Source organism: Phycodurus eques, chromosome 19, assembly GCF_024500275.1.
Source record: "Phycodurus eques isolate BA_2022a chromosome 19, UOR_Pequ_1.1, whole genome shotgun sequence".
Classification (NCBI taxonomy): Eukaryota; Metazoa; Chordata; class Actinopteri; order Syngnathiformes; family Syngnathidae; genus Phycodurus; species Phycodurus eques.
In genome coordinates this window covers 5981437-6008799 of record NC_084543.1, presented here as the reverse complement: position 1 = coordinate 6008799, position 27363 = coordinate 5981437, and the positions used below count along the sequence as shown (strand labels likewise).

At 40.8% G+C, this 27363-nt stretch overlaps 2 protein-coding genes across 2 annotated transcripts; one reads left to right on the top strand and one right to left on the bottom strand.

Moving 5' to 3' along the window:
- Window positions 1–869: 869 nt before the first annotated feature.
- Window positions 870–4335, top strand: LOC133418006 (carbonic anhydrase 4-like). Its single transcript, XM_061706310.1, has 9 exons — window positions 870–950; window positions 1161–1233; window positions 1632–1658; window positions 1746–1916; window positions 2714–2862; window positions 2945–3040; window positions 3155–3230; window positions 3309–3472; window positions 3562–4335. Exons 2-9 carry the CDS (start codon window positions 1161–1163, stop codon window positions 3757–3759), a joined length of 954 nt encoding a protein of 317 aa, XP_061562294.1. The 5' UTR covers window positions 870–950; the 3' UTR covers window positions 3760–4335.
- Window positions 3166–26019, bottom strand: mmp25b (matrix metallopeptidase 25b). Its single transcript, XM_061664016.1, has 19 exons — window positions 25831–26019; window positions 24694–24919; window positions 24386–24610; window positions 20698–20780; window positions 19492–19648; window positions 17581–17654; window positions 17000–17132; window positions 16587–16683; window positions 12565–12590; window positions 12371–12453; window positions 11485–11617; window positions 10847–10991; window positions 9698–10002; window positions 9199–9381; window positions 8499–8583; window positions 8245–8327; window positions 8002–8154; window positions 7167–7460; window positions 3166–6579 (listed from the first exon to the last, which is right to left on the bottom strand). Exons 2-19 carry the CDS (start codon window positions 24797–24799, stop codon window positions 6317–6319), a joined length of 2628 nt encoding a protein of 875 aa, XP_061520000.1. The 5' UTR covers window positions 24800–24919; window positions 25831–26019; the 3' UTR covers window positions 3166–6316.
- Window positions 26020–27363: the final 1344 nt, after the last annotated feature.

Sequence of the window (27363 nt, the reverse complement as noted above, 5' to 3'; positions counted from 1 at the left end):
GAGCAAATCTAGGAAGCCCAGTTCATACAGAGTCAACCTAGACCAGAACAGGATCAGAGTTTCCCTGCAACTTTCCGTCTTTCCTCGTGATTTGCAACACTGTTTTTGTAATTAGAATAATACTAAAATTGAAATACAGTTTAACTTTATTTATTTCGTGGTAGAAGGATTTATGCAAAACTATTTTTCAAATATATATATATTTTTAGGTGCCTGTATATCTGTCACAGGGTTGCACCAAGCACAGCAAAGTATATGACAAAAAATGTACTGTTGATGGTTGCGCTAGATGAATCAAATAATGCCTAAAACGATGGGTTTCTGGCATATGCAGTAATCTGAAAAAAAAAAAAAAACACACACAAGTAAGGTGTGTTTTTTTTTTCTTTCTCCAGTTGTCCACATTAACTAATTTAGTAGATACAAAGCTGTTAAAAAAAATATCCAAGTGCCCATGCAGGACTTGTCAGAATTTAGCTCATGTCCAGTTATGGATTTATTTTGTTCCGCACTATGAGCGATATGCAAGTTAATAAAAATAGAAAACTATTTTATGTATTTTATACAAATGACAGTTTTCAAAAAAATTATTTTTACTTTTGTAGTATTTTTTCCCCCCCCACTCAAATATCTGCACTTCTCCTTCCAGTATGTAGATAATGCAAATATTTTTGCCACCTCCGGTATCCTATAACATTTTATCCGTAACATTGACAGCATAACACAGATTTGCATCTCTTGCTCTGGAATCTACTTGTGATGTCTGGTGAGAAAGAAAAAAGAGAAAAGAATCCACTTGTGGTTAGGTGATAATGGAGACATTTCTTTTTTTTTTTTTTTTTTGACGTGCTTAGCATATAAAAAGCGAGGGAGGGAGGATGAACGGTACAACTATTCTGTAAGGGGGAGTACACACATTACACACATCCACACCGGTCTGTCCCTTGAAGGTGAGATGAGACAAAGGATTGGTTGTGTTTTTATGTTATTGTCTTTTTCTGTGTGTGTATTTTAGTTGACCTGAGGCTTTACTTCTTTTTTTTTTGAGTTTGAGTCAATGAGAAGCTCTCCATTTTTTTTTATTTTTTTTTCATTGTTGGGACACTAGCTGCCCGTGTGTCGTCGTAGGTGTGTTGATTTATTTGTTATTGTTGTTTTAGATGAAGGGGTTCATCGCTGTCTTTGCTGCCAGCATTTTTGTGGTGGATGTCTACTGTGCCGATGACACAACTCGTAAGAATTTATATATATATATATATTTTTTTTTTGGGGTGTTGGGTCTTAACTCGGCTCATATTCAAAATTGAATCATACTCATTAATTATATATATTAATGATAATTATATATATATAGAGATATATTTTTTTCGTGAGTAAACGAAGCTGAACAAACTAATCTAAATGACCACATTTCATGTAATGTTGTTAGGAAGATGGCCAGTCATAGTAATATTCTACATAATTAGGAAACCATATTGTCACGCACTAGCAGCTTTTAGTGACAAATAGCAGTATCCTCAGAAAATTAGTCGGCAACACTGAGCCCCTGATAGAAAAAAGATTCTTAACCCCTGTTTCATTAATAAGTCACTAACTTAAGTTTGTCTATTTCCTTTTCACCTTTTCCCCAGCCTGGTGTTATCACGACCCATCGTGCAGTAAGTGTCCACCATCTTATCTCGGCTTATCTTCGCTTCCTCATTGCTCCTCATTGATGACTCTCGAGCGCTTGTTTCTGCTTCCAGACGACACAAGATGGCCAGAAATTGCTGGGGATTTTTGCAATAGGAGCAGACAGTCGCCCATCAACATTGAGACGCGGTTGGTCACGGTCAACGAAAGCCTGAACGATTTCATCTTCACAAACTACGACAGTACTAGCATACTAGACGATATTAGCAACACTGGCAAGACAGGTAAGGACCTGACCTACATTTACAACCTAAATTCTAATATTTGGTCCATGAAATTGTGTTACTTTATTCACGATAGTCTATTCTCTTCATTTAGTAGCGTTTCGCTCAGCTGCACTGCTTTTGGTATGTTAGATTTTATTGGGCCTATCAGATTCCAGCCCCTTTGCTGCCATGGCAATTTAATCTGTCCAAGGCCGATGTAATTTAAATTATGTTAGCAATTGGACAGTTTCAATCAGATTTCAAATTCGTCATCATTTTTCATTCCATTTGGTTGGTCACAGCACAACTGGTTAGAGCCCACTCCGACCAGCAAAACACGTCCTCAGCAATCTACTCAATTTATCAGTTTTTGAGATATGAGCTGGCCGATTTTTTTTATTTATTTTTTTTCCGCTTTGACTTGCAAGCGCAGACTTGAGATATGAGCCCTATATGGTGGTAGTGAACTCGACTCACTTCACGCTAAGCAGCGCTTTGGCAAATAGTGAACAATTCTTCAAAACTAACCATAAAACAAAGCGAATTGCACCTTGTTTATTCTAAAAACCTTCAATCGACGGATTGAACACAAACGGTGTAGCAACACATGTAGACAGACAAATCTATCCTCTGCGAAGAACTCATATTAGTGCCATACTGATGAGCTGAGAGGAGTTAAGATGTATCAATGGACAAAATATCCATCTGTCTGTCCTATACTACCCCCAGGTGCCCAATGCAGGCCCACCACAAAGAGCAGCACTGTGGACTCTGGACTTTAGACTTATTGATCTGTTTTTACCTCTCCCTTTCAGTCAAAGTGAACTTTAAACCCGGGGTGCAGATTTCCGGGGGAGGTCTCTCCGAGGCCTACAACGGCCTGCAGTTTCACTTGCACTGGGGCAACCTCAGCAGCGTGCCTGGCTCCGAGCATGCCGTGGATGGAGTACGCACGCCCATGGAGGTGAACACTATTAGCACTTTGCAATATTTGCTGCACTTGTCCCCTACCGTTCGAATGTGTTAAGTTTTGACTCGGCCCACAGCTGCACATTGTACACATCAAGTCCAGCTTCAACGGGAACACGACGTTAGCGGTCGCTGACTCCATGGGAGTTGCTGCTCTTGGCTTTCTCATTGAGGTTAGATATTGCCATGTGTTTACAGTGTGATATCCCAATGTATTTTAGAATCCAATCTGATGTAACGTAAAAAAAAAAAAAATAAATAAAAAAAAATATATATATATATATTAGGTACTGCCGAACACTACTGGTCAACCTGCCAGCTGGAACACGCTCACCAACTACCTACGGAACATCACATTGCGCGGTAAGGTGATGCCCGACCCTAACGAGTCAGTTCTGATGGATCCCTGTCGAGTTGACAACTTTTGATGTTTGTCATCAGATAATATTGTCAATGTGACGGAAGGGCTCTCACTGAACGACTTGCTGGTCGGAGTCGATCGCACACAATATTATCGCTATCTCGGCTCGCTGACCACACCCAACTGCTACGAAGCTGTGGTCTGGACTGTGTTTAAGGATTCTATCAAAGTCAGCGCAGACTTGGTGAGTTTTTGTGGGATGAGAGAGAGACACAAAAACACACGGCAATAAAAAACCTCCTAACATGGAAACGCCTCTCCCTTCCACCCTAGATTGACAAGTTCAGCACAATGCTGCGTATCTCAAACGAAACCTCATCACAGACTATGGTGAATGTGTTCAGGCGGCTCCAGCCGGTACAGCCCGTCAGCACTCGGTCTTCGAGTGCATCGGACACCAGCAATGCTTCCAAAAATTGGATCTCCCTGGGCCTGCTGGCCCTGAGCATGCTACTGGGAAGAATTTACTAACTTTTTGGAATGTGGCCAGCCTCTAATCATTCCAACTGTTTTATGCATGTAACCTGATCCACATTACGAATGATGCTGCACTGAATGCAACATACATTCATTAATTCTGCATATTTCGTTGCAGCATGTACTGTGTCTTAAACGAGTGAGGTCAAAATAAGCCTAATGCTTAACGAAATGTTTTGGAAATTTGCCAAAATGCGCAATATATAATTTGGGGTTTTAACGGCAGCTGCCATCAAGACCTCACATTCGAAATGAAGATATTGTGAAGTTTATGTGTTTGATATTTATTATCTTACGTTGATTTGGATCAAGTTTGCCCTGTAGTGCACTACAGTAATGCACATGTAGCTGAACTATTATGTGAATCTCTCTGTGTGTGTGTGTGTGTGTGTGTGTGTGCGTGTGTATTTGTGTGTTCACTGATACAGGTATAGAGGACATTATGAAGGTTAAAAAAAAAGATAACACACTTTTTAATGAAGTAAAAGTGCAATGTACTGGACAGCTTTTTATTTTCCGCAAGGCTGATCATATTGCCACTGACCCTGTCAATAAATAATGATGCGCTCACCATTTTGTTTTGAATGTTCTAACCCCATACTGAACAAAACATTTGATTGGTATATTTTCTTATTGTTCATCACACAGAAAGAACAAGATGTTTGAACCTGGGAATTACCTGTGCATTTATTCCTGAGACAAAGCCTTGCTCTCGGGTGAACTCTCCCGTGCTATTAAGTCATTTCAAAGTGGGCGGAACCAGCCCATTAATGAGTCCTGTCCTCCAGTGCAAAGTTATCATGCGCGATGAATTCTTTTAGTGGATATGATTCAAGATGCGACTCAATAAGACGCAAGTTAAAACCTGTTCCATTCCCCTTTAATGATAACATTGAAAATCTGGTTTGCATAACTAAATGACATCCATGAACAATAGCTGAACAACTCCTGCCATCACAAAGATAATATTCCTGAGTTTTGATTGACGCCGTCATTGCACTATTCAACAATAACGTCTATACAAAACACTTACTAATGCTGTTTAAAAAAAAATAGATATATTTTTTTTTTATTGAAGTAGGGGCAATATATTATATTATTCAAAATTACCGTGTTATATACAGGTGAGAAAAAATTATTGATTCCCTGGCAAGTTAAAGTATGTTTTTATTTGCTGAATTAGTATACAGTACAATGGCGCCTTGGGATATGAGTTTAATTTGTTCCGTAACCATGTTCATAAATCGTGACTAACTCGAATCTCAAATCATTTGTCCCTACTGAAATGAATGGAAATGCCATTAATCCGTTCCAGCCCACCATCCCCACAAAAATATTGTACACGGTTTTTGTCACACTTTACATCATTGAACGGCCATTGTGCTGTTGCCCGCCTTGGCCAACTGGGGGCAGTATAAGACAGACAGACGGATGCTGTACATCATAGGTGTCAAACTCAAGGCCCGGGGGCCAGATGCGACCCGCGAAAGGAAATCATGCTTCGTTAATTTCCGTGATTTTTGCTCAAATCTGTACCCGAATTCCAAATTGTCATAATAATAAACAATATGTTAAGATATTGCATTTTTCTGTGACCAAACTCTTCTTCTACAGTAACTTCAACAATAGTTGAACAAATGATTATCCTTGTCTTCTGATTTCAAAACTAGTTATCCCTCAATTTGTTGTGTAATGGTAATAATGTGATTTGGTGATTAAGCATGTCACTGTTCTAACGTCCCTCTGAGGGAAATCATAACTACAATGTGTCCTGAGACAAAAAGGAGCTTTACACCCCTGCTGTACATGGATGGATGTCTGTAAATTATAGACATCTCAGCTCCTCACAGAGGATACAAAATGTATGACTGAGTCCTATTATTGCGATGTTAGAGATTATAGATAGAGATGTTATAGTGAATGTCAAAATGTGTTGTTGCACTATTTGTTTTCAAATATCAGTTACTTAAGTTTCTCATGATGTGTTAGCATTAAGCTAGCTAAAGGCCAAAGAACTAAAGGCTAAGCTATATCCATCCATCCATTTTCTGTACCGCTTATCCTCACTTGGGTCGCGGGCGTGCCGGAGCCTATCCCAGCTATCTTCGAGCAAGAGGCGGCGTACACGCTGAACTGGTCGCCAGCCAATCATATGTGTTTGTTTTAAATACACAACATGTAATACTTCTAGTTTCATGTTTACTTTGACAGTAAACTTCAACTGGGAGTGGCATTAAACAGCTCGAAGCTTCTTTTGAAGAATTGTTCACAGTCTGCCAAAGTGCTTCCTAATGTGAAGTGAGTTGAGTTCACTGTCACCATACAGCACTCCTATCTCAAGTTTCCGTTCGCAAGTCAAAGCAAAAACGGCTCACATCACGAATAACTCGTAGGTCGGGTCACTTGTATCTCAAGGCACCACTATATGTCGACTAAAGATCATTAAGACAAATTAAATAGTTTTGAAAAAATTTTGACATTGTGGTGATGAAGGAAAATATACAACCTTTCTCCTCCCCCTGCAGTCACACACAGTAAACAGCTCCAGAACTCAACTTCCTATTTTAATAGCGAGCTTCTTAACGGCCAGTAAAACAGACACCAGGAGGCAGTTGCTTGTTAGAGATGAAGACGAGGCCGTGAGGTCGCAGCGGCATCTGGGTGGGCCGTCGGGATCGGCCGGAGCGGAGGACGGAGGGGGAACGGGACAACGGAGCCAGTCCACGGCGATGGATTTCGGTTCCACAACGTCTTGGTCCAAGCCTCCGCTCTTGAGCACCCAGTAGTGGTTGTCCTTGAAGAAATAGGCATCGCCTGAGGAGAAACAGTAGCCCTGAGAGCAAGGCTACTTGGTGGGGGAATCGAGTCTCACCACTTGACTCGAGTCAATTTAGTAGAGACTCCAAAGTAACTTGGTGCTTGCTCTAAAATTGAAGGTTCAAACTTGAGACCTATGACTTGCACATACAGTATGTGGCCTACTTCATTCCTCTGCCTCACACCACCGGATAAACGCAAAGGAGAATCTTTCAGAGACATCCAAGAATCAAACCATGGCTGACTTGAGTAAAAGTAACAGAAAAATGCTCCAAACCGGCCCGATTATTGGTATGTTTGTATACCGCTTAAGCACTTGTTGTCAATTGCTTTGTGGACTATACTTCCGCTTTCCGATCTATAGTAGACCTTTGTGACATAGTTACGTTGTTATCAGTTGACTGGAATGTGATCCATCATAACAGACTGCCTCACGCCGTTATCGGACGGAAAGATTCCATCTCGATACTAATCGCGTCTTCGCCATGATATCGTCTACGTGTCGCACAGTACCTACCAGAGAATTCCGCCACGCTAAGCACAGATAGGAACCATCGGTTCAGCCAGGCTGTTAGTGATGTTACCTTCGCCCCAGGTGATGATGTCATCCATGTGGGACGGAACTCCAGTCCAGAGGGAATTGTCACGCGGATAGCCCGACTCCGGCTGCCTGGTCACCCGCTGGCCTTTCCGGCTCTCGTCGAACCTCCAAAACTCGCCTTGGCTGAACAGATAGGTCTTGCCATTGTGAGCCCAGATGAAGGCGGCGTCCACCCTGTCTACCAGCGCCCCGCTCTTCCTCTTCATCCCCCATTCGGAGAGCGGGCGAGGATACCCGCTCATGGCCATCGTGTCCTTGAAGAGCCAGTACTGAGATCCTGTTTGAGAGTTGAACACAGGTTATTGCATGACCCCATCCAAATCTATCAATGCTGGGAAGTTACCAAATACAAATATTTTGTCTGTTGTCGACTAGGTACATTTGGTGTCACTGTGAAACACTTGAAACGTTTGGTAATTTTGATTAAAAATTGTTTTCCTCTTGCCTTCTTGTCTTCTCGGCTCCATTGGGATAACTCTGCTTCATTTTTCTCACAACATGCCAACAACTTTGTTTGGTTACCTTCTTCCTGATCTCAATGGAAGGTAGCGCGAGCGCATTCATAACGAAAGAGGAAAACTATTTCGTATGCAGAGAAGTTGTGCCATGTTATCAAAATGTGTATTGCATACAAGCGACACTAAAAATGTATGTCTGCACTTTTTGACTTTGACTTTGAGTTGAAGCAGTACTTGTACTTTTACCAGAGTATATTTTTACATAGGTATCTGTATTTTTACCCAAGTATTTTTGCCACCTCTGCCCTTTCGCTTCAGATTGGACCCAACTTTATCTTAATTTCTGCTCAGGTTTCTCACCAATAAAGAAGACGATGCTGTTGTCGCTCTTGCGCTCGTACACGGCGTCGATCTTATTTGTTCCGAGAGGAAGGCCCATCCAGAAGTTTTTGATCTGAGCTGGATTATGCGACACCAGCAAGCCGTCTCGCTTGGTCCTCCAGAAATTAGCACCTTTTCCCCAGAAGACCGCAGAAAGGACGTCCATGTCAGACTCGCGCGTCACATGAGGACAAATTGGGCAATTTAAGGGTTTGTCTTCACCTTTAAAGAAGAAGACCTCCCCTCTGATGTTTGCGACTGCGTCAAATCCCCCGTGACAGCGGTCGTGGACAGAAGGGTCAGACCTGGGACAGCAAAAGGTCAATACAATATGTTCATTTTGCAATGGAAGTGGTTTAAAAGACTTTCACAAGAGGGCGCGTAAACCAGATTAGAAGCCAAGAAGTTAATTAAGTGTTATTGAGAGTACAGGTATGTTTTCACAAATGTGAATCTGTAGATGTGGTTTAACTCACGGTCTTGTCGGTCTGGTCGGAGGAGGACTGGGCAAACGAGGGAGATTGGGATCGACACCTCCTGGTTGCTCACCATCGTTGGTGCCTGTAAAAGAGCAATGTTGAAGAACGTGTTGTCACACAGGATGCAGACACCTTGTCATTTCAAGGAAACCCTCCTATAAATGTCTGCGGTGAGTATGTTTGCAGAGTTTCACCTGAACAAGGAAATGCTTAGCACGCATACTAGCTGGATTACCCATACAGTATGTTTTACAGGATTTAAAGTCATGAAATGGAAATAATTGCAAGCTGCTTTCTGATGACTTTTGTAATTGTGGAAACTGGAAATTAATTACCAGTTTAGTGAGTCATCAAAATGAGAGGTGGCACCAACACATGATCGAAATCACAGTTGTGGTCACAAAACAGTGAATCAGCAAAATTCTCACAAGAGGCCACCAGTTGTTTGTGTAAGAAAGATAAAATAGCTACACAAAACGGAACTATGTACTGAGCTAATCAGCACCAGTACATCAGCTATTCAAAATGACAAACAGGACCAACAACATCCAAGAAAAATGTCAAACCCGTATAGAACGGCAATGAAACATGGAGTGCCACCATCACCTGCAGCAAAACAGTGCACCTCGACTCGGCATGGCGAGATAGAGAGAGCGAGAGAGAAAAAAAAAAGCAGTTATCCTGAGCAGTGACTGACCATAAAGCTGCTGAATGGCCAGTCTGTCGTCCAGGGCCAGCTGGTAGTGGGGGATGTCTCCCACGGGACCCTGGTAATACGGCCTCATAATGGAGGGGTCGGAGGAGGAATGCGACAGGCCCAGCGCGTGGCCAAACTCGTGCACTGCCACCGTGAACAAGTCGGTGGTGCTGCCGCTCTCCGCTGTGGGCAAAATTGTGCACGCGTTAGTCAACGAATGGCTGACACTGAATTAGTGCATGCCTTCAACCTGATACATGCATACACACACATTATGTATGGGAGTGCAAACGACTGTGGCTCCCCTTTACCCAAATGCAAGGGCATTAGAAACGCTTTAATACCCATTAAAAGCAATTGCTATTAAATACAGATTTTTTTTAATTTTTTTTTTACAACACAGCAGGAATTGGATATGTTTCACACACAAAAAAAAAAAATCAACAATACAGTGGTACCGCGATTGGTGAATTGGAATATAGCCCGGGAAAAATTGTACCTCCATAGCTCCACCTCTCATGGTCGTCAAAGTGCGTGTCGCCTGATACGTCGTCCCTGCCGGGGAAGAAGGCGTGGGCTAGGGTGCCACCCTGCCCGTCAAAGGGGTACCCGTCGTCGTGTAGCAAGCTGTTAAAGGACACTCTGATGTCGCCGCCGCTCGACGCGCCTCCGCCGCCTCTCGGCAGCTGGCGGAAATTCAAAGGAGCCGCGTCGCTCCAGGCTTTGAAGGCGTGCGTCAGGATGCTGTCCACCAAGGTGGATGGCAGGCTGGGCGAGAGGGAGGGCGACGGGTAGCTGTGGACGCTGCAAAAAGGGGACAGTTAGCATTAGGGGCAGTTCCAACAGTGCCCCACCAGAACCACCAGATCGCACTATGATCAAAAAAAGTTGCCTTTACCATCCAATGTATTTTTTGGGGGGGTGAATACTGAGAAGTGATCCAGTAGCAATACCACCTAATAACATTATCGACCTAATTTTGATTGAAATCATTATTGCGAACATGACAACAGTAAAATCAAGTTAAATGACATATTTGAAAAAGACTTTGAAGAGGTAAAGACTTATTTACTCCTCCCACATCTCTGTTTCCTTACGATCACTATGGAACTGTTACTTTCTATGAACAGCAATATAACAATATTCACAGTTTGCGATTTTTTTCTGTGGATCCAATCCTCAGCTATTTGCTGTTTTCCTGCTCTTTTCGTAATGCTGCAAGATGGCACCAATGTCCTAAAAGTATGAATTGGTGTCAAGGAAGTCTGTTGAAATGATACATTTCGACTGAGACACAAACATCTTTCTATGGCTGGGAGGAGCTAAATTTAATCTGGGTTGTTACTGGAAGTTAGGAGAGTCTTCGCGACATGGAGATGTTCACTTCCAGTGCATTTTTCTTTTGGAAGGTTAATTGTGTTGTTGATTCATGTTGCTGTGCTTCTAGTTATGAAAAATTGCATTTAAGTTCTCTGATTGAAATTTTGGGCCAGAGAGCCCACAGGCAAAGGAAGTCAGACAGACGCAACCTAAGAAAAAGACCCCAAATGAGACATATCGACCCATGCATATTGATTTTACAATTGAATCACTCTACTCTGTGTTAACTATAAAGCTTGCATTGGAAACCCCCCAGTCCCAAACATACCTCCATGTGAGATCGCTCTTGTGCCACTTAAGTCCTGACAGTGCATATCGTCTTCTCCTCCTCCTCTTCTTCAACATGTCCTCGCTACCGACAATATCGGGAAGCGAGCATCGCGGCGTCGTCATGAGCTTAAGCGTTTCACCATCTACAGGACGGATAGATTTGGTAAGAATGGATACACATCAACAGATGTTAGTACTGTGACAAGCAGATGCACTGACCTACATTTACAATCTAAATACAAATACTTGGTCCATGCAATTGTATGAATGTATTCCCAAAGGTCTATTTGCGCTATTTCTAGTGCATGTATGTGGATGTTTTATTTTTGTATTGATGTATTATTATTATTTATTATTATTGTTATTATTGGTTTATTTTAATTGTATTGGTACGTCATTTTGGGGATTTTCGTAATCATTCAAACGTGGCAAGGGTGGTTAACAACAGTCCTTTCTGTTCCGTATCAAATTCAGAAGACATATTTGTTTGCACCTTACAGGGATATAAAGTGAGGTCAATATTTGCACCGAGGGGGAAGTGTGCTCGTTTTGTCCCATCCCACATTAATCACTGTTGTGCTGTGCTGCGTCCACGCGAAACAGGAAGTCAGAGGCCTCATATGAGGACCCTTTTACCGAGCACGCCGGTTTCCCGCACGCCGCCAAATCGCTGCATCACACGTATGGCCTTCTCGATGCCCTCCTTGGTCTGCAGCTTACTCGTCCGCGGGTCGGGCGGAGGAAGGTAGCCGTACCTGCTCAACCAATCCTGCAGTGTACAAAGACAAAGAAGAAAAAAAGAAGAAGTGTGGTCATGCGGTTTCCTCCAAACATGATTACCACAGCAAAATATAACTATATGGAAAAAACAGCAATATGTTTTTCCTTCGCCGGTGCATTATTTCACTTCCTTTCCCATTTCTGACTCTTTCACGTGATTGAAGGACGCATCTTTATCGATATTACACGATTGTTTCCCTAATGAGTAAGTTGCCCAATGTTGTGGCGTTCACTGTCACCGTAACTGAATAGAGGGGTGTGCGCTGCAGGTGAAATCAACAGATCCGTGCGGTGTGGTCATGAATTTGTGTCAAAACAGGAAAGATGCACATCTCTTAGAAGTGATTTCGAAACAAGCCCTTCCCTATGCGGTGCTACCACCAACGTACAGTTGAAAGGAAGCCACCAACCACCATTGTTGCTTCGCAAATGACCGTTTTTTGTAATACAAAAAAAAAAAAGAATGATGCATCAAAAAGTATTCTTAATAGCACAATAATGTTCATATTTGATTGATACTGATTAACAACATGTCAGCGTTCATTTGCATAATATTTTGGTTGTCATATGCAGCGGTTTAGACGTTCACGGCATTATACTGAGATGTGGCCATCATGTTTTACATGTAAGATACTTTGGTTGACTGAGTTTGCGAATAAATTCTTCGCTGTCAATCAAAAGTGTAGAAACACAATTTATCATACATCTCATCGTCCCATTCATAAAATTGATCCAGACTCACCACCGCTCTGCTGTATTGCTCAGGCACAGCTGATGTGCACGCAGGCAGAATCAACACCATCCACATCAGCTCCATCACAGTAGCTGCAGTTGAAAAAAAAGTATATCTTTTTTTTGTTTGTTTGTTTTTAATCTGTCTGCTCTTTCCCCAAAAGCCAACAAGAAGCAAAAACAAAAAACAAAAAAAAAACTCACCGTGGGGTCTCCTCTCAAGCTTTACTCTGCTCTCCTGAGACTAGGATGGGCTGATGAGCATCTCTCTGTCTCTCTCTCTCTCTCTCTCTCGCTCTCTTTCTGTCTCTCGCTCTCTCTGACTCAAGTTCGTATGGGCTGGGACAACCCATCTTAAAACCGCGATCCACCACACCCAAGACTTATTTCACCAAATATTCGAAACGGCTCTTAGTATGATACAGCACACTTCTAAAAAAAATTAATGTACAACCACAATAATAAATATTTTGTTACTAATACAGTGCTTCTCTGAAATTGTTCATCAAAAGTGAACATTGCTGTGATGTAAAAGAATATTTTTTTGCATCCAATCTCAACTCAACTCTATTTCTAGAGCATTTAAAACAAATTTGAAAAAACACCTCTGTAACAAAGTAATAATACAGATTGAACATAAAATACAATAAAATAATAATTTAAATAACATTAATAACTATAATAAATAAATGAATAAGATAAAATATTCATTTTGAATTCAAATATATTCTTTAAAAAACAGTTAGCCCTCTTCAGACAAGAATGTGTTGCAGCGCCTCCTCTGTGTCTTGGACCAACTGTCAGACTTTATGTTGGCCGCCTGCAGTTCCACCAGCATCCTGTAGGTGGGCTCAAGGTATATTTAGCTGTGGTTAGACTCCACAAACACGATAGCGAAGAAGAGTGTACAATCTCATTATATTCTTTGGCCGAGACTCAAATTATTAAATTAGGTGAAAAGAAAAGTCAATTTTTAAATCTTACTGAATTTTACTTTTACTTGAGTATTTATTTATGCGACGAAGGATCGATACTTTTACTCCGTTACAATGATCGACATGCCGTTCGCTACTTTTATTTATTCATTCTCGTGTGTACGCGTCTATTTTTAGACTTCATCTTCGACTTCCGCATAGGGATCACTAATGTCATTTGACTCCAATTCACCAATCAGACGACACAAGGCAGTCACATGACCGCTCACGTAGCTTCGCGAGCCAATCAAAATTACTATTTTTTTTTTGGGTGGTGGGGGGGACGACGACGTGCGACTGTGTGTATTTTACAGACTCCAAAAAACAACAGTTTTGTCATGCAGCTCTTCAACTGTGACTGCCCAAACTTGGATTTTTCAGGTCACTTCTAACTTGAGAAAACACCTTGCGGTACGTTGCAGATGTTTCTATTGTTGTTTTGGGTGTGGATATGTCAAAATTAGCACTACCCCTATGGTATCGCACAAGCACATACAATCAATTATTATGTTCAGCAAACAGCTTGTTCGTGAAGACATTTAAGCGAATAAAGCAAATTTTCGTTTCTTTAGGGCCCAATGTATATGTTCTTGGTTTTTGGGCAGTTCAAAATGGAAATGGTGGCAGGTGTGTGTCTACTCCCATATATTATTATTTTTTTTTTTACATTTTATTTGATGTTCATGCTCTGATTTAAAAAAAATTATAATAATCAGAAGTTACTCACAAGGTACTCTTTACTTGAGTAGTTTTTTCGTTTTAGTACTTTCTTACTCAAGTAAATATTTGGATGACTACGTTTTACTTTTACTTGAGTCATATTCTAAAGTAACAGTACTCTTACTTGAGTACAATATTTGGCGACTCTATCCACCTTTTTAATGAATGAATAAAATTATGAATGAATAAAAAAATAAAAATGAATGAATAAAATTATACCTGTATTTTCATAATTTTGCCTTTTTTTTTCTTTTGTGCTCCTGAAATTATTATTTTTCTCGTAATGCTACCTTTAACCCAGAAATCGTTTCACATTATGAATTTCCCCCCTCGTGAAATTATGACTTTTTTTGAAAAAATACGACTTAATTCTTGTAATTTCTTTCTCAAATTGTGATTTGTTTTTCATTTGTTTTTTCTTCTTTGTCATGAATTTACAACTTTTTTTCCCTCATGCTACATTTTTTGTACCCGAAAAATCACTTTTCTCTTGTAACATATTGACTTTTTCCCTCATGAAATTATGAAAATTACTTGAAAGAAAATTAGTTCTTGTAATCGTTTTCCTCGTTTTTAAATTTTTTTTATTTATTTATTTTTTGGGGAGGGGGGGAAATACAATTTTATTCAGCTTATATAATTTTTTTTCTTCCTACAACTTTATTCCTGAAATATTCAGAATTAGTTTTTGTTTTTTTAGGCAAACATGTGGACGACGGCATATCTTCTTTAAATTTCACTTCCTGGTACTGGACACGTGTCCCGATACTTATGTCCATACATTGTCTAAGATAAATTGATGACGCTGCAATAAGTGGAAAAGCTGAGGCCTCTCACGTTCACATCTCAGAAGCCCATTACCGTATGTTATCGTGCGCTGGCGCGGTGTTATCTTTCTCCACCCGCCCTCCCCTGGCTTTCTCCTCATCTTTAATTCGTCCTCATCCTCAGGGGCCCATGTGAGTCATGTATGCTATTAGCACATGATGCTGTCCCGCAAATGGTGCATCAGTTTCCGTCACGTTTGCATTCAATGTAAACATATGCTCAGGGGCGGTCCTAGCTTGAATGGCACCATGTGCTTGTCCCTCCTTTGCCAAACCCCCCCCCCACCCCCCTCCTTTTGCCCCCCCCCCCCCCAATCCTCACCCTACCAACAACACCCACTCGAGTGGACCTTATATTTTCTGTGCATGGATTGAGCATCCAAATTAACATATTGTATGTGTTAACAATTCAACTATCCATACAGGAATAGTATCAATAACCAATGGCGAGGCTAGAATGGATTTATGGCATTTCCTATTTATTTTGATGGAGAAAGATGATTTGAGATGGTTGTTTTGTGTTACGAGTGTGGTCACAGAGCGAATTAAACTCGCATCTCAAGGTGCCAGTGTACTCAGCATCCATAATGTCAACAAATGAAGAGCGACAAATTTGTATGGATGACACACAGTTTTATTTTCATTAAAGGGATCCAAGGCCTTCACGAAAGGGTTGACTCTTGGCAGCTAAACAGTACTAACACAACACACACAGCAACAGAAACTACACCGAGGGCCTGTGAAGTGAAAAGACAAATAAATAGGATTGCAAAGACAACGACTGTCGAGCTCAAACTCGTCGGAGGAGAGCGAGCAGCTTATTTTCAACGGAAACATTTCCCGATGTAGCTGATTGTCTCATGGGTACGTTTGATCATGCACGGTTTACAATGTTGCCATCGCAGTGTTGCGGTATCATTTCACAACATTTCCTCTCTGCCCTGTTTTGATTGTCAGCTTGAAGTGCATGCAGGCAGCATCGATTGTCAGGAGCTCATAGAAGCTTCACTAATGATATAAAAACTTTTTTTTTCCTCATTTACCTGACTTTTAATTTTTTTTAATGGTATATAAATCCCTGTAACTATTACATTTGCTTGTTTAGCCATATAGTTCATTTTAGATGAAGGAATTAGTAGATTTCAATCCACAAAATCCTACATTCTTCCCTCCGGTGACATCTGACAAAAGTCCACACGTCATCATACACGAATGTATGTACAAAAATACGCACTCTGAGCAAAATGTCGGGATGGAACCTTCTTCTTCTTCTGTTTAAAAAAAAAAAACAATTTCAACAATTTTCAATTGACCTGAAGCCAGTGGACAAATGTGCATGTAGTCGTTAACCACTGAGCTGCTCACAGAACAAGGAACTGTGATTCTACTTCACAATACACTACAGACATTTGCCGGCATTTACTTGCATCCTTTAGTCAAGTAGTCCACACCTTGATTCAAACCTAATCCTAAACTAGTTCTAATCCTACTCTGCCGGCCAAGTAAACACAAAGCAAATAGCAGTAGAGTACTGTCAAGTGTAACCAAAGCTGCTCTTGGATACATTTGTAAACATTTGATGCATATCAGGGTCTTCGGCCTATTTTGGACCCGCTAAAGCTCAGTCCTGTGTTATCCCTTATAGTTTTCGCCGCAGGTTTTTCTTCTTTTATGTTCTTCTTCTGTTGTGCTGGTTGGCGTTCACTGTAATCTGGCCCAGTACTGGCCCAGGTTCTGGCTCATGCCCTGCGGCTCGGTTCCTGGAACCTGCACTGGCACCGAGACGCCGGGCGATATGAGGCCTGGTGGGAGGAGGCACAGGAAGGACAGGTGGTCAATGGGGCGCCACGACCACTAGGGCCCCCCCCCCAAGAGCAAATGACAGTCAGCAGTGGTTTAATGAGACATTGGTTTAATTCCTAAAAAATAGTTTTAATATTACTGTAAGACACTGCAACATTATGCACAGTTTCAACATTAAGATTGCGCTTAAATATGTGGAAATAAAAAACCAAGTAATGACTAAAATGTATCGCACATAAAAGTGAAATAAAACAATTTTGCTTAGGGCCACATGGAAGCGTGGGCCGGCTCTGCCGATCAATCAGAAGTACTCACCGGTGTTGGAGTTGGCCGAGGGCGCAGTCTGCAGGTGAGGGGAGGAGTATGCTGATGAGTCAAAGCTGCGCGGGGCAGATGGAGATGGAGGCAACATGCAAGAGTACGAGGAGGCCGACTGCGGAGGGATGGACTGAGAAGGTAAACAGCAGAGGGAGAGGGAGGATATGCATTACTATCCTGTTAAAAATATATATACCATGCTGTTAATTTGAGTGATACCGTGCCAGAAGAATTATATGGTGAACAGCACAATTACATGCGCTTCCGCTAGATGGCAGAAGAGACAATTAAACTGTATAGGCCATTCGCGCCACAGAATGAAAGCTTTGTGTTCAACTCACCAGGCCCAGATTTCACAGTAAGTCCATTTATAGGTAAATTGTGACGAGATCACCATTATTCCAGTATCCATACTTTCTGTGACATTTTTGTTTGATGGTGTGCAATGGCTCAATAAAGCTTAGGAAACAGTGGTTTATTAATTAGGGCAATGATAGAGGTAGTAACATAGTTGGACCTGCTAGATGATGGATGATTTTGTACTTTGCAAAAGGGCTGATGCCGGACTAAGGGCTAACCTGGACTCCAGATGAGAAGACCGACAGCGAGCTGTAGCTGGGCAGCGACGACTCAGCTTGACTCAACATGGACCCTGCATGAGAGAAACCAATTCGTGAGCAAGCACACACACTCGGGGTTCTTTGCCAATGATGAAAACACAAGTACTGCACAGGGGTGGGCACAATTTTGGGCACAAGAGCCACATCTGATTTTTAAACGGAGAGATGGGCCAACTCATTCGGAGATGAGGTTTAAAAATAATAATAAACATTTAAATACATTTTTATATGTGTATGCATGTAATGCCTGTGTAAAATATGTAAGATAAGATAAGTCATAAATTAAACAATGCTAAATTAATAATCAAATAAATATAAAAGCATTAAATGCATATGTAAATGTATACTTTTTCCAGACATACATTTGATAACCCATTATTACATTTTAATTAATTTTGAATAGAATAAAAGCCATCAAATACTACAAAGTGTTTAAAATGTATTTTAATACTAAAATAAATAATTAATTAATTAAAATGAACAAATAAAAAAATGTTAAATGCAACATACTACATATGTTTTCTTTTTCAACTTTTTTACTTACAATAAATCCATTATCCATTTATTTAATGACATAAGACTATGAACATGAATTGATAAATTTTAATTCACCAAATTTAGAGACAAAACAGCTAAATTAATGCAACTAATATTAGAGGAGTCTTGATAATGTAAATCACACTTGTCAAACACAAGGCCCGGGGGCTGGATCTGGCCTGCCAGATAATTTCTTTGTAGCCCACTATGTGTCTATTTAATATTTCTTGCTAAATTGATTTGTTTTCCTTTCATTTGGGGGGGGGGGGGGGGGGGGGTTATTGTTGTACTACGAACAATAAAGCTAAGACTCCTGGCAAAAATTCTTGTTGGACAACTTTATGAATTATTTTAGCAGCCAAGCAGGCATTAATGTACGCTTGAGTTGATTGCATGCCTCTAGCTAACCTACGTTAACCTTAGCTCAATAAGCAAAGCAAAGCAAAGCAAATGTATTTATATAGCGCATTTCATACACAAGGTAAAAAAACAAAACAACTGCTTACAAACATTTAAAACAAAGAGAAAAAAAATAAAAGTACAATTAAAGCAGCATACGGTGCAATAAATATAATTTAAAAATGGAAATGCTCTAAAAAGTAAGAGAAAAAAGAAGAGTTTTTAACCTGGACTTAAAAACATTCACACTTGGGGCTGACGTCACTTCTGTTGGCAACACATTCCATTTGTGTGCAGCATAATAGCTAAATGCTGCTTCACCATGTTTGCTTTAGACTCTGTGCTGCACTATTTGACCTGAGTCTGTCGATCTCAGATCCCTACTGGGTTTATATTCGATTAGCATTTCTTGTTTCATTTCTGTTTAGTGATTTATAGACCAGTGGCAGAACTTTCAAATCTATTCTAACGCTGAATGGAAGCCAGTGTAAAGACTTTAGAATTGGAGTAATATGCTCTGACCTCTTTCTTCTGGTCAGAACCCGAGCTGCAGCTGTTTTCCCCCTCTTTTGGGGGAGTCCAGTCAGAAAACCATTACAATAGTCAAGTCTACTTGAGATAAAATCATGGATGAGCATCTCCTGGTCTGCTTGACACATGCAAGCAATACACAAAACCAAGCAAGCCCGCAACAGCAGCCTGTTAAAAATTATATGTGAAATGGTTTTCTAGTGTGACATTTAAAGCTTTAGGTATTTGTATGTGGAAATTGCGCCCCCTTGTGCAGTTGGTTGTTGGTGGTTGGGGCCAATGAGGGGTTTCGCCAGGGTGCCATTCGTGTTAGGACTCCAACTGGCTGAACTTTACCCAGCCCTGCACTAGTCTAATACTGTATGGCGCTGTGCCTTTATACGCAAAGACAATGAGGCTTACCCGAACTGCTGCCGTGTTGTTGATGGTAGACAGACGTATTAAAGGAAGTGGTCAGGGGGGCTTGGCTCTGTGAACAGGAAGTCACCCCTCCCGATCTCCTTTGGTTGCGCAGCTTCTCCTCCCGCCTCCACTTAGCTCTTCGGTTGGAGAACCACACCTTGGCCGAACAGAGGGTTCATCTCATCACAAGATCACATCTACGACAACGATGATCAGAAAGTAGTGGCGGCCGGCGGTATATGAAGAAAAAATAACATTCGACACAGCCCACAATGCTATAAAAAAAAACAAAAAACAAGGAGTGGGGGTGGAGGCGGTGAGGTGCGGAGAAGAGGGATGGCAACATCCCAAGCCTACTACTACGACCACATTTAATAATAATTATAAATTGGCTTCATACAGAGCGACAATTCCCAACCATAGTGTCGTCTTTTTTAATTTCCTACAGATAATGAATCTTTGTTAATCTATCCATGTCAGCGATGTATATTGACAGGCAAATAAATAAATATATATATATATATATATATATTAGATTGCACAAGGTGCATTTAACCCATGTATCATTGGAGACTAGTCAATAGAGGACGTTAGGATGCCGCCCCACCACACACCATCGTCACCGTATTACTTTCCTTGAAGACAACAAATCTATTCATATATTGATCGTTTAAAAAAAACATTTTTTTGTCATTTTAGATGAGCAGGATACTACAGGTAAAGTTGTTTCATTCATCTCTGTTGTCTGGTTTAGTGCCGTAACAGCCGCTCTGGGGCGCAAAAATCTTTACCTGTGCACTAAGTGCCTCTTCCAATGCAGTAGATCGGGGCCAGGTGGGACGCTACATTCCTGCGCCCTGAACTCACGGACGTAACATCCGACGGCCACGGCTCGGTCTCTAATGTGGAGATGTGATTTGGCTGCTTGTAAGTGCACGGGCAGCTCTATTTTAGTGGAGTACAGGGCAACAGGCCACCCCGAAATCTAAACTACTTGCCTTATCACCTTTAACAAAAAGCAATGATGTAGCAGGTTTATAAAATAACTGTAAAAACAATGTAATTGATTGGTGCCTCGGGATTAGTGTGTTTAATAAATTCAAGTTGACGAGTGTCAACGTGGCCCCAGCATCCTTCCATTTTTCTGTATGTGACCGAAAAAGTCGTGAGACCACTGTCGTAAAGGTTAGGTTCCAATCTGCTCACCTGTATCCTGGCCTCAGGTAAATCAATCTTATTGGCCAGTCTCTCCCTCGCGAAGACGTCTGGGTAATGTGTCCTTTCAAACTCTGCGGAGGAAATAAACACGTCATGTAGGGTGGGGGGTTCGGGGAAAGCTGCAGATGCTTCTAAAAAGAAATAAATTCCACATGAAATTCTAATCACTCGTTATTCATCGGCATTGTATCTTTTCCAATTCCCTGCGTCATGTCGGTGGTGACTAATTCAACTTTCTGTGGGAAACACAAATCAAGGAGGCTGAGAGATGTATCCTTACAACCATTTTTGAAATATTTATCTGTTGCACTTTATGTGAATTATTGATGGTGATGGAACACTCCGAAAGTTCAAACGAAAGGATTCAAGTTGAAAAGCTGCCTAAGCATTTTTATTTCAAAGTAGGCCGACTTGGAAATCCCCACAGGTTTGAGTTTTCTCATCAACATTTATTTACCAAAGTCATGGTCCCAGATACCAGCAAAAATACTGTATGTATTATTATGGATGATACACATTTCCTCTCATATCAACCAGACGTTCCTACGTGGTTGATTTCCAAATTGACAACGTACTGACATTGCTGACAAATCCAAAGTGAAAGCCTCAGTCATCCTAAACAAGTGGCAAGTTTCATGTTAGACACAGAAGACAAACAGTCGTCGTCATTTTTTGCAGAGGACAACGTATATATTCCTGTGAGTATTGCTATGTTGTCTGTCTATGTGTTACTCCACCGTTTATGTTCAAATATCCGTTACTTAACGGGATATAATACTGCGACATCAATGCTATCCATTAGCCCGTCTATGGAATTTAAAAACAAATCTATACACGAACAGCATTCTCATGTTAACCTATTATGTCAGTTTTTTCCCCCCAACGGTTATAATTAGGCTTCCTAATAGCACTACAGTATCACTTTTCACTTTCTATGGCATTCATAGGGTTAATGTAGAGCAAAAAAAACAAACAAAGACACTCGCAAAGTGTGACTCACTGAGCCAATGATATATTTACGCAGAGTTACAAAAATAACTGAACCTTCAGTGGCCTCGGATCATTTGTAAAACGAGATTCCACTGTATCGCTTGATTAATACTTAAAAATATAGTACTTTATCGTTACCATTGTAATGGCAGAATTTTCGACTGAATACGGTACATTGTTCCCTTGCTATATCGCGGTTAACCTATTGTGGATTCAGTGCATTGAAGATTTTTTTATTTGTTTTTATATTCACATAGCGCATAATTTACGATATCGCGGGATTTTGAGTGATTTTTTTGGTTGGTAAATGAAATGCTTTTTCGCCTAAAATATTAAAACTGTATAAAAAATAATTATAACATATTACAAGGAATACAATCCACATAGTGTAGATTACTAGCGTGCATTACTGTATGTTTAAGAATTTACAAGGTGTTTAAGAGTATAGAAAGTGTTTATAAGAGTATGGTAGAGGTTAAGTGTGGGAAAGATGAATAAATCTGGGGAGGTGCGTACATCTTAAAAACGTGTATATAATAATAATAATAATAATAATAATAATAATAATAATAATAAAAAGTATGTGGTCTCTACTTGGCAGATTTCACCTATTGCGGGGGTGGTACAGAACCTATTACTCTACTTTTAATTTCATCATGACAAAGTGTCAACTCCAAAATGACATAAGCATAATTCAGAAAAATGAGGTCAATACTACAGTGTTGCCCAGTGATCGATCGGACGTTTAACACGTGCTTAACAGTTCCCATATTGTGTATGATAGCAACGCAGACCTGATGAATTAAACCTGTCTGGCAAATTGCTCTAATTGGCTTGGTTATAAGTGGCATCTGTGTCAACACGTGATTGTTATTGTGCCTTGGCCGTGCACCGAGGTCAGTGTACCTCATTAATGTCATTTGCACGGAGTGACCACAGTGATACACTTCCACTCGGCTGCGCAGTGGACATCGCGTCCTTATTTCGCTCAAGGGTCTGCTGCAGCCATATCCAGTCAAGGGTGGCGTTCTGATGCCTCTGCGCGCGTGTGTGTGTGTGTGTGTGTGCATGCGCGCAAAGCAGACTTATCTTACTGCATAATACATGCACGGTAATGATGCATTATCAAAATCCGCTGTTTATGCAGCCAGAGGCCCTTTTGGGGGGATATAGTTGTTGTCTTAATGTGATTTTATCATCTTGTGTGTAGCAATAAGGGCTCATTGCTGCAAAATGAGGGAAAACACACTCAGCGGACACTTTATTAGGTACACTTGTACAATCTAATGATGTGAAATACAAGAGCTCTTTTGGGCCTTGAAGGAAAATAATGCTCACTTTTGTCTGAGAGTTATTCTTTTAACCACAGATTTATTATTATAAGTTGCACTAAAATGTGTTTTCTAATATTTTGCTTACCCTTATCAGCAACATGAGAGGAGCAAAATATTGTGCAGTTGTACACCACTGCAAAATACAACCGCCAAAATAAACATCTTGCTAAATTACCTTCTCCAGGAGTATTATCCTCCTATTCTTTAAAGGTATTTTGGACTGTACTTTATTACACAATGAAGTTGTGTCCATAATAGAGGTGCAATAATGAATCGATTAATCGACAAGTAATTGGTTAATGAATTAATTGAGAACTATTTGGGCAATCGATTCATCATTTAGAGACCTTGTTCAACTTCAAATTGTCCAAATCCTCGGAATTTCAGCCTCTCAACAGTAATTATTTTCACTGAAAGAAAGTAGACTATTTAGCTTTGTGCTGAATCAAAATAAGACATTTTCCAATTTTCTGATATGTTACAGACCAAAACCGTAACTGAATCAAAATCAACTTATGTTTTGGCATTTTCTGCACTGTACATTTGAACTAATGTCCCGTTTTTGAATAAAGGGATGGAAATAAAAAATGCTTTATCTGATTCTTCAATTCATCTAACATTAATCAGCAGATTAATCAATTATTAAAATCATTGTTAGTTGCAACCCTAGGCCATATCCATTGTATACAAAGCGATTTAGAAATTTATGAGACCAGCATCATTAAATGCTTTAATGCAGACTCTTTCAATTCCAGTGAGCTTGTCAACATTTTACCATTTTGAACGGGTATGAGTTATTTACATTTTTATAGCTAAATTGAGGCAAACTAAACATAACTAACATTCAACCATCAAAATATTTGTTTTATATAGAACTGTAGTTTGACAAGAAGATAACAAGTTGAATAATATTTTAGCATTACAAATTTTATTTGTAATGCTATAATACTTCTGTATACTGGTGTGTTAACCATTACAGAAACATAATGAATGATTTGGGTAATTAGCACTGCTTTGAATTGAGCAGCTGCAGCATAAAACTTACATTGGGTGTTGCTCTCGTAAACATGTCCAGCACTAATTTATATTATGTGTCATCACAACACAACAAGAAGGTACGATTTGGGCCTTCATATAAACTCACTTCCAGAATCCTCTATTTTTAATTTAAAGATTATTATTATTATTATTCAGTCCTTGTATTGGATCTCATTAGTGTACCTAATGAAATGTCTGTGATTGTACTGCCCCTGCCACTGGCCTGAAAGCAACCCACTGGTCAGTCAGCACTAGCTGGCGTCATGTGATTGGCCGGAAAGCATGACAGCGCTTTATTGCGTGCGTGCCCTGACCTTTCTCCAGCGCCTCAATCTGCTCTTGCGTGAAGCTCGTGCGGTTCCTCTGCAGCTTCCTCTTGAGCTGCAGCCTCAGCTGAGACTCCTCGCCCTCGTCCCTATCCACGGGCACACCTCCCCCTCGGCCTGCGCCTCCTGCTCCTCTTCCTCCGCCGCCGCCGCCTCCGACTACCGCATCGCCTCCCATGCCGCCCTCCGTGTCCAGCAGGCAGCCCTCGGACACTGGGCGTGACAAAACGCGCAGTTTGAGTGTCATGAAATGTCACGAGGAGCTCGAATGTTTTTTTTTTTTTTTAAACTCTCACCTGTGCTGTGTTGAGTCTGTACTCCAGTGGGGTCATGGTACCAGTTGTTAGGCCCGCTCCAGTTAGAGCCACTCTGCAGGTTCAGCATTGTTAACTTCTCATACATACTACAAGTGTCCCAACCACCATGAAGACCAAGGCAGCAGTCCTGCTGTGTGCGTGCTCGCCACTGTTTACTGTCACTTTGGGCTCCTCGCGCTGTCCTTCGATCCTCCGACTCGTCCTCCTAGGGGAAGGAGCAAGGAAGAGGAGAAGAAGGAGGAGGAGGGGTTCATATCGCATGAGTTCACACATGGCCGGCATTGTGGCGAATTAGCCTCACGATGACAGACAGAAATGGAGTTAGTTACATGCCGGCTGTCGTCGTGTGTGTGTGTGTTATACATTGGAATGCTGGTATACCTTTGGGAGCCAAGGTACATTAGAAGCCACTCTGCGAGCCGTGACATTTATTATGCTACTTGCTTTTAGCTCCGCTCATAACGTCGCGCATGTATGCACACACACACATACACGTCTACATAGAAAGATGCAAACACACACACAAAGGTTTGCGCTAAGGACAATGAAGAGCAGAAGTTGCCATGAACACATTCACTGCCATTGACGGCTTTAGAAGTCAAATATCCATGTTAACTGGGAGGACTTTAACAATACGTGGTTGAATAAGCAGATATATTTCTACAATTACTTTTAAACCCCTAAAAATGCAGGAATTCTGGCTGTAATTCTTAAAGGTAAATGCCATATTTTGGTCAAACCTCTTATAGTAAAGCAGAAAGTCTACACTAGAAACACATCTTGTTTGTCCTACTGCAAGATAAAAACTCTTCCTTTGTCCAAATACTTCTGGACCAAACTGTTTGTGTCCTAATTTAAGATGTATAAAGGCTTTTGAGCTCTCTTTTTATTTTATCTTTCTGTTATTTTTGGAGGCTTTAGAAGAAACGCTACTGACTTCCCACCACACAAACGAGTGCAAACAACTGTGATAGGTCACAGGTCACCCATCCCAACGCTGACCCCCTTCGACAATCGACGTTACATCTTCAACTCGAACGCGTCGTCCATCTCCGAATCGCGGCGTTAACCGACCAATATGAGAAAAAAAGTATATTAGTGAAGTTTTCAACTTACAGAGGGTCAAGGTCTGTCGACGCCGGGGGTCCCGTGTACCTCGATTCCCCTGTTCCCCCCTCGTCCCTTGTTCTCCAGCTTTGTTGACAATACTGTGTGCATAAAGGAGAGTGTGGAGGAGAGAGATGAAGGGAGTTAGACAGGGCGATGGAGAGGAAGAGGGAGAGGATGTGGTGTGTGTGTGTGTGTGGCGGGGGGTGGGGGGGGGGTGCTCTAGAGAAATGCGTCTGCGAGCGCTCTTGTCCTCGGAGCGATGGTGAGAGAGAGCGAGAGCGAGAGAGAGAGAGAGAGAGAGAGAGGAGGGGAAGGGAGGTAGAGGGCCACCAAAGGGGTGACAAAGTGAGTCAACGTCAGTGTCAAGTTTGAACTTAATGCCAGGGAGAGGAGGAGTGGAGGCGCACACATACAGAGTCCAGCATGAGGCGCACATAATGGAGAGATGGAGATGAGGATAAATACATGAAGGAATCCCATTTTAAATATTGGAGAAGAAAAAAAAAAAAAAAAGGAGAGGACATTATTTGTTCAACACGAAGGTCCACACTTGTATTAGTACTGCGAATCGATGGATTAACTTAAAACATTAAACTCAATCAAAAGGAGCCACTCATTAATTTACATAACTTAAAATCACCCCCCCAAAAAAACTAGAATTAAGAACTATCAAATGAAGAGACATGTTTTTTTTGTTTTTTTTTTTAAATCGTTTTGTTCATTTCAGCCAAATCACAGAACTAGTAAGTAGCTCAATAGTTAAATTAAAATACATACAGAACAAACACACAAATTAAATGTTCTCATCATCATCATTAAATGTGAGTGAGCTTGTTCTCGGTGTGTTGCGCAACACGAATATACAGCAGAGTGTGAGTTCAATTTCTACATGAGGGATTACATTAAGTATAATAAAACTAAATACAATAATAAGCTATAAATTTGCACCAAAAAACATGCATGTCATCAGAGGTCATTATTTGGAATGAATTCAATCATGATTATGTGAACATGAATATTCTGCTCTGAAAAACACTGTGCGTGAAGGTCCAATTAAATTAAATTACATTTCTGAAAATATGATCAATAGTATACGAAGTGTTTTGTATCCAAAATATAATGTAACTACACCATCTGGGTAAGTAAACATTCATTATCAACCGAAATATTTGGATAAGTTCACCCATAAGTGGCTTGTTCGAGTAGAACTCAATCACTGTGTCAATTACTCATAAAATGAATTTAACCGATACATACAGCACAACAATGTCCCTCTGTCTGCCTCCCTTGGGCCTTCGTTGTGTGGGGTGTGTGACTTCATTCAAATGATGTCACAGACCCAGCAATGAAAGACACTGCGGAAGTGCAGGTAAAGTTCATGTTAATAGGAAAAATGTTAGGGCATATTATGCAGCCTGCTTGGATAATAAACAAAGCAAACGTGGAGGCCCCGAAGGAGGTCGAAGTGCACGTTTACTGAAACTTGGCCACACACACACACACACGCACGCAGACACAGACCCACGTGAAGGTCCGACA